At 59.7% G+C, this 16,486-nt stretch overlaps 1 protein-coding gene across 1 annotated transcript; it reads right to left on the reverse strand.

Moving 5' to 3' along the window:
* Positions 1 to 601: 601 nt before the first annotated feature.
* LOC141730418 (uncharacterized) lies at positions 602 to 2,695 on the reverse strand. The gene is made up of 6 exons (XM_074547884.1): positions 2,528 to 2,695; positions 2,239 to 2,394; positions 1,981 to 2,082; positions 1,508 to 1,706; positions 1,170 to 1,226; positions 602 to 924 (listed from the first exon to the last, which is right to left on the reverse strand). Exons 1-6 carry the CDS (start codon positions 2,693 to 2,695, stop codon positions 725 to 727), a joined length of 882 nt encoding a protein of 293 aa, XP_074403985.1. The 3' UTR covers positions 602 to 724.
* Positions 2,696 to 16,486: the final 13,791 nt, after the last annotated feature.

Below are 16,486 nucleotides of genomic sequence, written 5' to 3' on the forward strand. Positions count from 1 at the left end.
CGGGTGCCAGGGACAAGGCGGCTGCCTGAGGGCTGCTTGTGCCCTCTGACACCCAGTTCCTCAGGGCTTCCCAGCACCCGGCTCCGCAGGGGCCTCCTGTCCCCTTGTAGATTCCTGCCACCCCCTCCCTCACACATCCCCCCTGTTCCTTCCCACTACCTCGTCCCGTCAGGGCATCCACAGCCCCTCATCCCTTTGTGGCGCTGTCTCCTCAGGGGCTGCCCCAGCCCAGCCAAGCTGCCCAGCAGCAGTGCTGCAGCCCCACAGCAGCTCCAGAGCAGCCCCATCCAGAGGCACCTGGGAGCCCTCAGCAAGGCAGCCAGCAGCACACAGGCAGGAGGACACGGATTGCGCTTCCTGCCTGGCACAGGGCTTGTGGCCATCTCCAGGCTCTGCTCTGAGAGGGATTCCCGCAGCTCCAGCCCCTGCCCGGCCGCTCTGTGGGCAGCACAAAGGCTTCAGCAGCACTACCAAAGGCCAAGGGGCTTCTGGCCATTTTGCCTGCAGCACTGCACGCCTGGGCAGTTGGCTGAGTGCAAGCACCGTTTTCATCCTCCTCCTGTAAGCCTTGCCGATTCTGGTAAGGAAAAGATCCTGGGAGTCTGTCTACTACACATAGTTTTATTTACATACAAAAGAAAAATAAAAATAGGACAACAAAACTCTTGAATAAGAAGAAAATCCCTGCTGGCTCAAGTGGCCCCAGCACACAGAGTCTTCCAGATCATCTCTCCACAGAGCTCCAGCAGCACAGCAAGGCTCCGTGGCAGAGACGAGGCCGTTTCTTCCATGCACTGCAGAACTGATCTCGCAGCTTACGCCACGTGGGGTAGGGAGCCCTCTGTACAGCCCGCAGAACGAACCCAGCTTCAGTTGCCAGCTTTCTGACCGCAGGACTGCTGTCATATGCCATTTCTTCCAGGGCTTCAAGAGAGAGGAACAGAGCCATGGTCAGAAGCTAGAGCTCTGGGGAGCCGAGGAGAGCGCCCTGCCAGAGCCATCCGAGCTAGCTCTTGCCATGGCCAGGAGGGAGCAGGGAGCAAGGGGATCAGCCCGAAGATGGCCCACGTGGCCCTGAAATGTCAGTGTGCTCTGCCCACGGGAGTAGAGCCCTCGACACCCGGTGCAGGGCTTGCAGCTACCATTCTCAGCATGCTGCCCTCACTCACCCTCACAAATCACCTGGAGGTCTTCGATATTCCCCCTCAGGTGCCGCCCAGCCATGCCTGTGAACACAGAGCCTGTCACGGCCCCAGCGGCACAGCTCCCTGCCAGCGGCGCTGCCGGCGCTGTGGCCACACGGGCTGCTGGCCCGGCAGGGCTCAGCCCGGCCCTTGCCGCCCGCTGCCGCCCCAGGGCACGGCTGCCAGAGGGCGGCAGCAGCAACGCCCAGGCCAGACGGGGCTCCACGGCGCCGGGCCCGGCTGGCGCTGCCGGGGCAGCAGGCGGGGCTGGGGCCGAGCTGTGGCGGGCCGGGCCGGAGAGGGAGCTCGGGCTCGTGGCTCACCCATGAACCTGACGGCCGCCTCTCGCAGGGGCTCCTGTGGGCTCTCCAGGTAGCGCAGGGCCTGGCGCAGGTGCTCGGCTGCTCTGCTCCTGTCCTCTGCCAGCTGCAGAGAGCGGCAGGAGGGAAGGGTTGGCGCAGGCTCAGCCCCTGGGCCGGGCGCTGCCTGCGCCCGGCCCCGGCCTCCCCTGGCCGCACAACCCTGAGGCGCGGAGCCAGCAGCCGCTGGCCAAGGGCTCCCGAGGGCAGGGGGCAGAGGGCCGGCTGCTGCCCGGGGAGCCGCGGTGCCGGTCTGCAGCCCCGCCGGGCCGGGGCTCCATGGGCACCCAGCTGGGGCCCATGGGAGCCTGGAGAAGAGCCTTGCACGGCCTCTGGCTGCAGCAGCGGGCAGGGGCACAGCTGTCAGGCCCGCACACTGAGCACCGCCCTCAGGGGCCTTCTCCGGCCTGAGGCTGGAGATTCTCGGCTGCTCTTACCAGGCCCTCGCCGAACCTCCATGTCTGATCCACCTGGAGCATTTGTTGGAAATCTCTCCTTTTCAGGAATCTGGCTGCCGAATGCAGTGTTTTCCGAGAGGCCTGGAGAGCAGCAGACAGACACAGATGGCCCCACAACCCAGAGCACAGGAGCATCCCACTGCCACAGCCTGGAGGAGGCTGCAGCCTGAAAGGTGCCAGGGCAGGAGGCAGCCCAGCCCCCTCCCAGGGGGACCACAGCCTGCCACAAGTTCTCACCTCAGCAACAATCTGATTCTCATCATGGCAGTGGAAGGAGAGTGGGACCAGGCACTGGCGCACGTGGGACTTCAGGGCCTTTCTTCCATCTTTCGTTAACAAGTCCAGCATCTCGTGAAAGAAACACATGGAGCTCAGCTGCACCTGGATATCATCCTGTATGAAAGGAAGGGAAAAAGCCTTCAGCATCAGCTACTTCAGGCCCCCCAGGGCACAGGCCTGCATCTCCACAGGGCACCAAGTGTCCGGGCAGCAGCCAGTGGCCGTGGCTGTGGGCACAGAGCCTTACATGGTCAAAGAGTGGCAGGAGCTCCTCAGCCAGCTCCAGGGCAATGGGGGTGGGTATTGGGGCACCATTATCCAGCAGCAAATATCTCAGAAGAAGAATGCTCATCCTGATCATGTTGCTTTCATTTTCCTGCAGGAGCTCCACAAGCCTTTCAGTCAGGCTGCGCATTTTTTCAGCCTGTGTGGAACACAAGTTTGTGAAAGGCCACCCTGCTGCCGCAGGGCCCAGAGGCCAAAGGCCTGTCCCGAAGCACTGGGGCAGCTGAAGCGGGAGGCAGGAGAGCTGGGAGCAGCTGCCCCAGTGCCCGAAGCCCAGGCAAGGCCAAGCGACTGCGTTGCCCAGCCCCACGCTGCCTGCACGGCTTCAGCCACTGCCCCCTTCTCACCATGGAGGGATTCTTGCCCAGCACTACGAGGCCTCTGAGTGCCAAGCGACGCCTCTCCCTGTCCTCGCTCTGCAGGTTCTGTGCCATGACCTCCAGAATGCTGTCACTGCATTCCGTCAAGTCCAGGCACTCGAGGACCTGAAAGGCACAGGGCAGTGACAGGGAGCCGGCCGGCAGGAGCCCAGAGCCGCACAGGGCTGGGCCCAGGCAGCAGCACAGGGCACGGGCACCGTCCTGGCAGCTGTGGCTGTGAGAGGGCAGAGAGCTGGGAGGCAGCACAGCCAGGCAGTGCTGGCCTTGAGGCTCACCTCCACAAGGAATGCCAGGGCAGGGAAATCCCAGTATGGCATCTCTTTACTGAGTAGCCTGAACAGGTGGAATGCAATCCCCGTACAGAAGTGTATGGAGGAATGGCGAATTTCACTGATAAGAGGAAAAAGGAAAAAAGACCCTGAGCCAGTGGGGCAAATCTCTGCCAGGAGTGACTCATCTTTCCCCACCAGCAAGGGGCCTGGGCCATTTGGGAGTTGGTTGCTCATGGGCACCCTCCTCTCCCAGCCTTTTCCAGTGTGCTTGGCCGTCCCTCAGTGACAAGGCCCTCTGGCCCATGACCGCGGGGACTGTGTGGGTCACTCTGGGCACAGAGCACAATTCTCAGAGGCAGTGGGTATAAGGGGGTCTCACCTGGCCAGCAGACCCACAGCATAGTGGTGAGTGTCAACAGAGAGCAGCATATCCCAGCCACACCTGCGTTCCATTGCCACCACCACATCCTCGCAGTGGAGAAGGCAGAGCAGGGACTTCAGGGTCTGCACTGCAAACCTGTGTGCACAGCAAAGCCCAGGTCACACTGGCAGCACTGGCTCCTTCCCAGGCCACATGGCAGGGACAGGAGGAGTGGGATGGAGCACCTGTTGGGGCTGGTGGCAAGGCCGTGCTCTTCCTGGCATCGCTTCCAGAGTGTATTGACCTCCTCTGGCATCTCTTCTGTGCTTAGAAACACTTGGAACAGCAGATGCACAAACAGGCGGGGGAAATACACCTTTAACATGCATGGGAGACAGGGCACCTGGAGGATCTTCCACATCACCACGGTTGCCTGCAAAGGACAAAGGCCCTGAGACAGCGCTCAGTGCCGAGGTGTTTGTGTGGCAGGGCCCGAGCGTGGCAGGGAGAGGCCCGGAGAGAGGCAGGGGGAGGACGGGGACTGGTGGGCCTGAAGCTGCCCCTGGGCACGGTTTCAGGGCAGCGCCTGAGGCAGGGAGATGCAGTGGGGGAAAGAGGATGGAGAGCTGCTGGAGAGGCGGCCTTGGGGCCAGAAAAGGCCAATTGCAGAAACTCACAGCCAGGGCAAAGACACCCGTTTCATCCCTATCGGAGGTGCACGTGCTGTGCTCTGGCCAGCTCCGCAGCACATCCAGGAGGATCAGCTGTGCCAGCTCCACAGTCCTGGCTGAGCCCATGATGGCCTTCCACATGGTCATGGCAGCTCTGTGGGGTCAGAGCAATGTCTCAGGGGCGTCTCAGACACAGCCCCGGGGGGAGCTGAGCTGGCTGCCAGTTCTGCCTCTGCCCACTGGCCCTGGCCAGCAGCAGCCAGGCAGCCCAGCCCTGTGGGGATGGAGCCCTGAGGGGCAGGGAGGGAGCATGGCAGCAGGCTCAGGGGCTGACGTGCCAGGGCTGGCAAAGGCAGCAGCCAGAGGGCCCTTGAAGTCTCTGTTGGTCACACACCTTGGCCAGGCTGTACAGGGTGATGGGGTGGGGGGGCCTGAGCCCTGTGTGCAGGTGGGCCCCATACCTGTCACAGGACGGGGCCACACGCAGGAGCGTCATCACTGCGTCATGTGGCTGTGCTTCAGTGAGATCCAGCAGGGCCTTGTCCAGCCTGTGCTCATCACAATCATTGGCCATGATCCACTGGTGGATGAACCTCACCATGGCGGGCACCTGGAGAAGGCACCAGGAGACTTGGAAAGCTGCCAGAGGGAGCAATGTTCCCAGCTTCCCCAGAGAAGTGCTTCCCTTCCCACTGCACTGCCATGTGGCCTCAAAGGCTCACAGCAACCAGCAGGCGTGGCTTGGGAGGCCAAGCAATTCCTGGGAGGATAAAACTCTTCCCATAGGCTGCTTACTTGCTTTGGATTGTAAAAACCTTCTTCTATAAGCATAGACAGGAGGGCAGCGCTGGTCTTGGTTTGGAAGATGGGCGAGTATGGTCTGAGCTCAGTGCCCATGGCGATGGTCTCTTCCTCCTGCATTCTCCTCATGAATTTGCAGATGAGCTGTACGAGAAGGGCAGGAAGCCGGGGGTGTTGCATGGAGTGCTGCACTCACGGTGCTGGGCTGAGCAGGGACAGCAGGCCCAGCCCAGGTCAGGGTGGCTGCAGGTACCTGCACTGTACTGCGGAAACAGCAACGGCTGGATTCCTGCTCTTGTGTGCGCTCCAGGGCTGCATCTGGCAAAGAGAGAGCGCAGCCAGAGATGAGGGGCTGCGGGAGAGGCTGGAGAACACAGCCCAGCCCTGCGCTGCCCAGGCAGGGAGAGCCCCGGCATGGCCCGGGGATGGAGCAGGGCCAGTGCGGGGTGTCTGCCTGGCCCCTCTTTCCTCCTGTCCTTGGGCATGACCCCAGGGGATGGCATGGCATGGCATGGGGTCAAGCCGGCTGCAGGCACCATTCCTGTGGCCCAGCTCTGCCACTCACCCTCCTGCAGTGGCTGGAATGGCACCACCTCCTCGGTCTCCAGTGCTGGGGCAGCTCCAGGGCCTTCTTCCTCCTCCTCCACCCAGGCCAAGTTTGGAACTATCGGGGGTCGCTGCTCCATGTCTCTCACTGGATTTTTGGCTATTTGAAGGAGAGATGCCTTGGAAAATCTTCAAGTCACTAAGTCCTGCAGTTGTGCCTCAAATGGCACTTTCAAGAGAGAAGCCTCAGGAAGTGCAGCAAGTCCTGCACTCGGTCTCAAGGGCTCCTGCCCCAAGGACAGGAGACTCCTGTCAAGGACTGGTCAGCCCTCAAGGGCACCTGCAAAAGAGAAGCCTCGGGAAGGCCACGGGTCAGCAAGTCCTGTGGTCTGGCCTCAAGCTCAGCTGCAGGAACAATGCCTCGGAAAAGCTCCGGGTGGAAGTGAACGAGCGCGCTGTGCGGGGGCTCCTCACGGCACCGCTCTGTCCCGTCGCGTGCTCCAAGCACTGTGGCCTGCTCCTGTCACCACCAGCTCCTTTGTCACCACGTGTCACAAAGGGCCCTTGGACACCCAGTCCATGTCACAGTGACCGTGCTGCAGCGTGTCACCAAGGGCCCTTGCACACACTGCCGCCTGCCCTGGGGCCGCCCCCAGCCCAGCCAAAGTGGCCCAGGCTGGAAGCAATGCCTGGCCCCAGGTGTCTAAGGCAGCCCCACAGGATGATCTTTAGGAAGGGCTCAGAGCATCAGCAAACGCTGCCCTGCTCTGCGGGCTCAGGGCAGCAGAAGGAGCCCCCAGGGCTGCCGACGCAGCCGCGCTGGGAAGGGCACGGGCCCTTCCAGGGAAGCTGGCACGGCCTCCTTGGGACACGTCCCAGCCCAGGCCATCCTAAACCCGCGGGTGTGACTCGCACAAGGAACGTGTGGGCCCGGGCACCAATGCTGCTCTGAGCCCTGGGGCCCGGGCAGCGCTGACATCAGCAGCTGGGGCACAGTCCCTGCCCAAGCAGAGCTGCCACCCCCTGAGCCCTGGCAGCGCTGGTGCCCGTCTCCTGCCCCAGAGTCCTGTGTCCCCGGTGGGCTTCTGTGCCACAGGGAGCCAAAGCCCACGTGCATTGGGGGCTGTGCTCCTTCCTGCAGGGGCTGATAGCAGGAGCACTTGGAGCAACTGTTGGCTACACTTGCTGTCTGTCATGAGCTCTTACCCCATGCTGGAATTATTTTCTCATTAAAGTAATTGCCTGCACCACAAAAACATCTTTTCCGTGAAGGCAGAGAAGAATCTGGCAATAAAGAACCCTCACTTCAGGAAAGCTTTACCTCCCATTGCTCAGCTCAAGTAGTTCCAAAAATTACAAACTTCCCAAAGTAATTGGGATGGGCTGAGAACCTGAGAGTTAGAAATTTGCTTCTCATCTCACAGCAACTCATTTGCTCTAATGTCATCAACTGAGAGTTACTTTACAAAACGTAACACTACACAGAAGCAAAAAGAAGTCCATTCTTTGATTTTCTAACAGTTTTCAATGAATGGATGATAATATCCTTATTCTCTTAAGGAATATAATCTCACAAGGAATGAAAGTCCACTCACTGTTATAAAAGTAGCCCAAAGAAGTGAGTAGATGGCAAAAGGGCTTATCCTCCCCCTGCTACAGATATCTAGGAGACCAATAAAGTACAGCTCTCCCCTCTTGTTCTGTGCAGGAGAATCAGGACTACAAAGAGGAAAAGTCACAGATATTCTTTCTGCCCTCCATAACCAAAGCTGTGCCAAAGTACAGATGCTGCCTTCAAACTTACTCAGATTCCAGCCCAGACTCTCACCTTCCAGACAACTCCTTCCCCAACACGCCCCCAACACCCACCCCCAAACATCCCCACAGAAGCCCTCAACACCCCGCCAGGAGCCCCAGCTGTGCCCGTCCCTCCGCAGAGCTTTCCCAGCCTCCAGCAGAGCCCCTGGTTCCCTGCACGTGCCGTGGGATGGCACCCAGGAGGGTCTGCTCCAAGGCCTTCCCTGGCAGCAAAGCCAGGCTGCCCGGCCTGTGGTTCCTGGATCATCCTTCCCAGCGAGCCTTCCCGTGCACGGCTGTTCCATTGGCACATCTGCGCTCAGCTCGGACTGCTCCACTCAAGCAGGGCTGCTGGGAAAGGATCCAGAGCAGCCTGGCAAGCTCTTTCTCCAGCTCCCTCTTCACTCCTGGGGGAGGTAGAACATTCCACAGGAAAGCAGCTGGTGCCACATGGAGTGGGCGGCATCAGGCAGCTCTGGGGAGGCCCCTCAGGACTGCTGTATCCTGAGGGAACACCGCTGGCCATCCCCTGGGTGTATCTGCAAAAGCTTCAAATCAGCTGCCTCAGCTTCCAGGGCCTCTCTTGGCCAGCATCCTGACGTGGCTGCAGGGCTGCTGCCAGGCACTGCTGGGACCCAGCGGGACAGGACCGGCTGTCTCGTGTCCTTGTAGCAGCCCTGACACAGCCAGGGCCATCCCGAAAGCAGAGAAACGCTCACGTGTCAGCAGAGAGGAGCACGGAGCACTGGGCTGCTCTCAGGCTATCTCAGCATGGTGCTCCAGTGGGAAGGGCAGGCAGGCCTCCCACATTCAGGGCATCCCCTGCATCAAAAGGACGGGCATCTTGTCCTTTCTGTCCCTCCAGCCCAGAACCAGGCCTGACATCTCCTCCTCTGGAGTGGAGTTTTTCCAGTTACAATGTCATCTCATGCTTGGCCAGTGCATGAGATGAGGCTGCAATGACTTGTGATACCATGCCAACCCTCCATGCCAACCACAGCTCCATTGTGTATCGTTCTTCTTTCACAGGTTCACTTCCCATCGATTGACCAGTCCATTGTTTCCCTTAAGGGTCAAATTCCCACCAGTTAAACCATAAGGTTTCCTTCATTTTCTGCTCTTCATTATCTTGTTGACGTGCACAACAGGGGACCAAATATGGCAGGGCCTTAGACATGACTTTGGTCCCTGACACACACAGGCTCCTTGTCCCACTGCTGGCCTTCAGTGTGCTCAGCAAGATGTGTAACGGCACAGTGGAACTGCACCTTCAGCACAGGGACCTTTCCAGCCTGACCTGCCCTCGTTCCTCTGGGTCTGGGAACAAAACACGGCGTGGGAGAGAACGGCAGCAGGGCCCTATGTGTCCCAGGGCCCCAGGTTTGCTTCAGCTCCACAGAGATGCAGGCAAAGTGAAGAAGCCAAACTGTTTATTAATGAAATGCAAAGCAAAGGAGTGATATGGGAGGGAAAAAGGGAATGGGTAGGTGTAGGAATGTTGGGGGATAGGAGGGTTGGGATGGATGGAGATATCTCTGAAGCTAGGTTGTGGAACTAGCGGTTACTGCAAAGAACGTGCGTGTATGGCTCTGCTGGGAGCTGCCAGCCACAGCTCCCAGCAGGCCCAAGAAAGAGAGGGGTAGAGAGGATGAGAGGGAAGGAGCGTAAAAGGGTAAGAGAGCAAAAGGGCAAGAGAGCAAGGTTCTTGTTACAATACAATAAATCTTCTCCTGTGTTGAATATTCTAATTCTCACTAACTAATCTAGTACAATATACAAATCTTATAGCATTAACATACAGCCTATAAGAATTACTATATTACCATCCTGTGTTACATTTAAAACTTTAAAAACTACTCTTTGGACTCCTTCTGCTAAGTTAGTAGGGTCTGCTCTGACCCTTGGATTTGTCTGCAAGTAGAGGGTGTTGTTTCATCAAAAGGGGATTACTTTCAGTGGCTACACTATTGTTTTCTCATTGTTTACTAACTAAGGGATCTTAAAAGCTTGCTTTCATTTCAATCTCGCTTATAGTTTCTATATTCTCAAAATATTTTGCTAGGCAATCATATTTATAAGGCCTTCCTATTTCATCTCCAACAGGTAGGGTCTAAGGGCTTGAGATATGGAACTGTCAAAAGGAAGAGTGGAAGGAAAACAGAGGAAGGGGCATGCTCTGAGGGCTGGTGAGATGGAGCTGTCAAAAGGGAGGTAGAATGGCAGGAAAAAAGTGGACAGGCAGAGTCTGAGGGCTGGAGGGAGGGAGCTATCCACAGGCAGGGAGAGGGCTAAAGCCATGCGAGCTTCCCACAGGCTCAGCTGTGCCAGTCATCAACTGTGCCTAGAGTTGCAGTGGCAATGGGAGATGGTGTCCTCTTCAGTGTCTCCTGGTGCTGTTCTTGGGACACTGGTTTATCGGATCCAGAAAAGGACCCTATTTCTTCAGGTCTTAGGCCTAATTTAGCATGACTTTCAATGTTACAGCAAGATGGGCTGGCATTGTTTTTTAGGGTTCAAGGCCTGGAACAGAGAGCAAGAGAGCCATGGTCAGAGCTTGGATCTGCATTGATCTGAGCAGACCGTCCCGCCAGGGCCACCTCACCCAACCCTAGCCATGGCCAAGAGAGATGTGTTGCCAACAGGATCAGCAGCAAGCTGCGGGCCAGGAATTCCGCCTGTGTCCCTGAAATATCGGTGTCCTCTGCCCACACCACCTCTTGTCAACACAGGGTGCGAAACCCACTGCAGCTGGGACAGGGATTGCAGCTACCTGTTCATGCATTGCAGCTCGTCTGGCCAGGCTGCTGCCCTCACTCACCCTGACTGCGATCCTGAAGTTCTTCCGGCTGCCTCTTCATCATGGAAACCCGGCCATGCCTGTGAGCACAGAGCCTGTCATGGCCCCAGCGGCACAGCTCCCTGCCAGCGGCGCTGCCGGCGCTGTGGCCACACGGGCTGCTGGCCCGGCAGGGCTCAGCCCGGCCCTTGCCGCCCGCTGCCGCCCCAGGGCACGGCTGCCAGAGGGCGGCAGCAGCAATGCCCAGGCCAGGCGGGGCTCCACGGCGCCGGGCCCGGCTGGCGCTGCCGGGGCAGCAGGCGGGGCTGGGGCCGAGCTGTGGCGGGCCGGGCCGGGGAGGGAGCCTGGGCTCGTGGCTCATGAACCTGACGGCCGCCTCTCGCAGGGGCTCCTGTGGGCTCTCCAGGTAGGGCAGGGCCTGGTGCAGGTACTCGGCTGCTCTGCTCCTGTCCTGTGCCAGCTGCAGAGAGCGGCAGGAGGGAAGGGTTGGCGCGGGCTCAGCCCCTGGGCCGGGCGCTGTCTGCGCCCAGCCCCGGCCTCCCCTGGCCGCACAGCCCTGAGGCGCGGCCAGCAGCCGCTGGCCAAGGGCTCCCGAGGGCAGGGGGCAGAGGGCCGGCTGCTGCACGGGGAGCCGCGGTGCCGGCCCGCAGCCCCGCCGGTCCGGGGTGCCATGGGCACCCAGCTCGGGCCCACGGGAGCCTGGAGAAGAGCCCGTGTGGTCTCTGGCTGCAGCAGCGGGCAGGGGCACAGCTGCCAGCCCTCACACTGAGCACCGCCCTCAGGGGCCTTCTCCGGCCTGAGGCTGGGGATTCTCGGCACTCCTTACCAGGCCCTCATCGACCTTCAATGGCGGCTGCTTCTTCAGCAGCTGTTCGAGATCTTTCCTTTTCAGGAACTCGGCTACACGAAGCAGTGTTTCCCGAGAGGCCTGGAGAGCAGCAGAGACCCAGAGATGGCCCCACAGACCAGGGCACAAGACCCATACCCCAGTGCCAAGGCCTGGAGAAGGTGTCAGCCCACAAGGTGCCAGAGCAGTAGGCAGCTGAGCTCCCTCCCAGAGATCCACCAGCATCACACAAAACCTCACCTCTGCCACGTGCCAGTTCACATCATGACAGCTGAATGAAAGTGGGTACAGGCTCTCGATCACAAATGCCTTCAGGAGCTTTTTTCCCTCATCCACTACCAATTCCATCACCTTGCTGAAGAGTTGAATGGAGAGCACCTGCACATGGCTGTTGTCCTAGAGGAAAGAAAAAGACCTACATCAACTACTCCAGGCCCACCTGGGCAAAGGCCTAAAAATCTTCCTTCCAGGGCGCAAAGTATTGGGGAAGGACCTGATGCCTGTGGGTCAGGATGCAGAACCTTACGTGGTTAAAGAGCAGCAGGAGTGCCTCAGCCAGCTTTGGGGCAGTGGTGCTGGATACCAGGATGTCTTTGTGCAGGAGCACATTTGTGAACACAGAGAGGGACATGCTGATGACCTCTCCATCTGCATCATCTAGCAGATCCAGAAGGCTTGGAGACAGACAGCACATTCTCCTGGCCTGTGTGGAACACAAGGCTGTGCTAGGAAGCCATGGACGGCTGCACCGCCAACACCGCCCTGGCACTGCAATCCCACCCTGCTGCTGCAGGGCCCACAGGCCAAAGGGCTGACCCAAAGCACTGGGGCAGGTGAGGCAGGAGAGCTGGGAGCAGCTGCCTCAGCTCCTGAAGCCCTGCACGCCCGTGGGGCTGCTTTAACAGCGCAGCTTCAGCCGCTGCCCCCTCCTCACCATCAAGAGGTCCTTGCTAAGCACCACGAGCCCTCTGAGCACCAGGCGACGCCTCTGCCTGCACTCGCTCTGCAGGTGCCTTGCCAAGACCTTCAGGACGCTGCCACCACATTTACTCAAGTCCAGGCACTCGAGAACCTGCAAGGCACAGGGCAGTGACAGGGAGCCGGCCGGCAGGAGCCCGGAGCCGCACGGGGCTGGGCCCAGGCAGCAGCACAGGGCGTGGGCACCGTCCTGGCAGCTGTGGCTGTGAGAGGGCAGGGAGCTGGGAGGCAGCTCAGCCAGGCAGTGCTGGACACCATGCTCACCTCCACAAGGAACGCCAGGAAGGGCAGATCCCAGGGTGGGTTTTCCCCGCTGAGCAGTCGGAGCAAGTGGAGTGAGATGCGAGAACACAAAGGGATCGAGACACGGCGCATCTCCCTGGCAGTGGGAAAAAAACACCAAGACCCTGAGGTGGAGAGGCTAAACCTCTCCCAGGACTGACTCAGAGAGGTCTGGTCTTTCCCCAGCATCCCTGGAGGGGATGTGAGCGCTGTGGGAGGTCTCCCCTTCTGGGCACCCTCCTCTCCCAGCATTTTCCAGTCTTCTTGGCTGTCCCTCAGGGACGAGGCTCTCTGGCCCATGACCACAGGGACTGAGTGGGGCACAGGGCACAAATGCCGGGGGCAGTGGGGAGAAGGGGGTCTCACCTGGCCAGCAGACCCACGGCAAAGTGCTGGGTGTGAGCACACAGCATCGTGTCCCAGCCACGCTTACACTCCATATTGATCACCTCATTGTCACAGCAGAGTCGGCAGAGCAGAGCCTTCATGGCCTGCACTGCAAACCTGTGTGCAGAGCAAAGCCCAGGTCACACTGGGAGCACTGGCCCTGGCCACAAGGGCTTGGGAAGGACAGGAGGACTGGGACCTGTTGGGCTTGCTGGGAACGCAGTTCTGCTCCCGGCAATCTCTCCAGAAGTTATCAACTTCCTCTGGTGGCATCTGCTGTGTGGTGATGACAACATGGAAGAGCAGAGCCACAAACAGGCGGGAGGAATAAAGCAGCATCACCTCGTGGCACTCAGGCACCCGGACAATCACCCAGATCACCAGAGTTGCCTGCAAAAGAAGCAGCCCAAGACAGCGCTCAGTGCCGAGGTGTCCGTGGGACAGGGCCCAAGGGCAGATGCAGGAGTGCCCCCTGAGCCTGCCCCTAGCCCAGGGTTCAGCTCAGCGCCTGAGGCATGGAGAGGATGGAGAGCTGCTGGTGGGGTGACCGAGGGGCAAGCAGAGGCCAAATACAGAAACTCACAGCCAGGGCAAAAACGTCCCTGTCATCCCCATCAGAGGTGCACGTGCTGTGCAGAGGCCAATCCTCCATCACACAGAGCAGTGTTGGCAGCACTTTCTCCACGGCTGGTCCCGATGATCCTATGGCTTTCCACATCATTGCAGCAGCTCTGTGGGATCAGAGCTCTATGTCAGGGGCATCTCAGTCCCAGGACCATGCCCTGTGCAGCTGTGGGGGCCCAGGTGACAGAGCCCCGGTGCCCTGAGGGGCAGGGAGGGAGCATTGGCAGCAGGCTTGGCAAACAGAGGGGCCCCAGGGTCCTGGATCTCTGTGCCTGTCTGGCAGAGCCCATAGCACAGGCTGTGCAGGGCCATGGGCCCTAAAGGCTGGTGGGCCCTGAGCTGTGCAGGCACGTGGGCCCTGTACCTGTCACACGTTGGGGCACAGCGCAGGAGGGTCAGCACCACGTCAGCAGGGTGTTCTTCAGCCAGCCTCACAATGTCAATTTGCAGCCTGGTATCCAGAGTGACATGGGACAGTAGACTCTGGTGAATGCTCCTTACAATGGCTGGCACCTGCAGGAGGCATGGGGGAGATTTTGAGTGCTGTCCAAGGCAGCAACTTCCCCAGGTTCCCCCAGGAACTGCTTCTCTTCTCACAACACTGTGCTGGCCTCAAAGGCTGAGGGGGCCCAGTGACCATGGCTTGAGGGGACACATGATCCTGGCAGGCCTCCAGGCCTGGCCCCAGGCTACTTACCTGCTGCTGAGGAGAAACAGAAGGGTCCTTGAAATAGTCCTGTATTAGTTCCTCACTGAGAGTGGGAGCGGGCGAAGCGCCAGTATATGAGATGTCTTCAATGTTTCCGGTGTTGGTGTTTGTGACGGCCACATCCTCAGTCACTGCTGTGTCCTGCTTGGTCCTGTCCTCATTCGTTGCATCGTCAGTGTCTTGTGTGTATTCATCTGAACATGGTTTGGTGTCAGTATTTGTGATGTCCTGAATCTCTCCAGTGATGGGCACATCCTCAGTCACTTCCTTGTCCGCCTTTGTCCTGTCCTCATCCATTGCAGCCTCAGAGTCCTGTGAGCGCTGAGCCGAATCTGGGCTGACATCGGGCCCTGCCTGGAGCTCGGTAAGCCCTGAGTCAGGCTCGGCTGTGCCCTCAGATGCTGCAGTGCTGGTCTTCCTGCGTGGAATGCGCAGGAATTTCCGGAACCTCTGCAGGAGAACATAGGACAGGGAAGCCAGGGATGCTCCATGGCATGCTCCAAGTGTGGTGCTGGGCTGAGATGGGACAGCAGGCCCAGCCCATGTGGGGGTGGCTGCAGGTACCTTCAGGGTTTTGCGCAAGCGGCCATGGCCGGGTTCCTGCACTTGTGTCTTGTCCAGGGCTGCATCTGGCAAAGAGCGAGTGCAGCCAGAGCTGAGGGGCTGCGGGAGAGGCCGGAGAGCACAGCCCAGCCCTGCGCTGCCCAGGCAGGGAGAGCCCCGGGATGGCCCAGGGGATGGAGCAGGGCCACTGCGGGGTGTCTGCCCTGCCCCTGTTCCATCCTGTCCATGGGCATGTCCCCAGGGGATGGGATGGGATGGGATGGGATGGGATGGGATGGGATGGGATGGGATGGGATGGGATGGGATGGGATGGGATGGGATGGGATGGGATGGGATGGGATGGGATGGGATGGGGCCAAGCTGGCTGCAGCCATCAGCCCTGTGCCCCAGGTCTTCTGCTCACCATCCTGCAGCGTAAGAAACTGCTCTGGTTTTTCAGGCTCTTGCGCTGCGGCAGCTCCAGGGTCTCTCTTTTCTTTCCCCCTGAACACTTTGAACAGGCTGCGGAATCTGCCCGCCATTTCAGAGTCTGGCCTCGAGGGCACCTTAAAGAGAGATGCCTCAAGAAAGCTCAAAGTCAACAAGTTGTGCCGTTGTGCCTTGAAGGCACCTGAGACAAAGAAGCCTCAGAAAGGCTGCAGGACAGCAAGTCCTGCACTCTGGTCTTGAGGGCTCCTGTCACAAGGACAGGAGACTCCTCATAAACTATGGTGGTCACCAGATCCACGGTTTTGCCTTGAGGGCACCGGCTGCAGGGACAGGAGATGTCTCGGCAAAGCTCCGAGTCACCAAGTCCCTCAGTCTGGCCTCAAAGGCGCCTGGAAAACAAAATCCTCGGGGAGGCCACGGGCCACCAGGGCCCACGGTCTGGCCACGAGGTCACCTGTAGGAACAACGCCTCGGAAAAGCTCCGGGTGGGACACGAACGAGCGCGCTGTGCAGGGGCTCCTCACGGCACCGCTCTGTCCCGTCCTGTCCCGTCGCCTGCTCCGAGCACTGTGGCCTGCTCCTGTCACCGCCAGCTCCTTTGTCACCACGTGTCACAAAGGACATCCTGTCCCATTTCATGCCACGGTGACTGTGCTGCACCGTATCACCAAGGGCCCTTGCACACTCTGCCGCCTGCCCTGGGGCCGCCCCCAGCCCAGCCAAAGTGGCCCAGGCTGGAAGGAATGCCTGGCTCCAGGTGTCCAAGGCAGCCCCACAGGATGATCTTTAGGAAGGGCTCAGAGCATCAGCAAACGCTGCCCTGCTCTGCGGGCTCAGGGCAGCAGAAGGAGCCCCCAGGGCTGCCGACGCAGCCGCGCTGGGAAGGGCACGGGCCCTTCCAGGGAAGCTGGCACGGCCTCCTTGGGACACGTCCCGGCCCAGGCCATCCTAAACCCGCGGGTGTGACTCGCACAAGGAACGTGTGGGCCCGGGCACCAATGCTGCTCTGAGCCCTGGGGCCCGGGCAGCGCTGCCATCAGCAGCTGGGGCACAGTCCCTGCCCAAGCAGAGCTGCCACCCCCCGAGCCCTGGCAGCGCTGGTGCCCGTCTCCTGCCCCAGAGTCCTGTGCCCCCGGGGGGCTTCTGTGCCACAGGGAGCCAAAGCCCACGTGCATTGGGGCCTGTGCTCCTTCCTGCAGGGGCTGATGGCAGGAGCACCTGGAGCAACTGCTGGCACACTTGGTCTCTGCCAGAAGGCAGAAACTTAGTCAGTCCTGAAATGATTTTTCTCATGGAAGGGATTGGCAGTAGCACCGCAACACCATCAGCTGCTGAGTTTCCTTGGACGATATGATTATACAGTGGCACTGTCATGTTTCAATGTTGACACTGTGCGCTAAGTCCCGGCTAGGTGGTAACAGGGGTGCGACAGATTCCCCTTTCAAGGGAAGTTTCTAAAGGGAAGGGCAGGTTCGG

Source organism: Zonotrichia albicollis, chromosome 10 (assembly GCF_047830755.1).
Source record: "Zonotrichia albicollis isolate bZonAlb1 chromosome 10, bZonAlb1.hap1, whole genome shotgun sequence".
Lineage (NCBI taxonomy): Eukaryota > Metazoa > Chordata > Aves > Passeriformes > Passerellidae > Zonotrichia > Zonotrichia albicollis.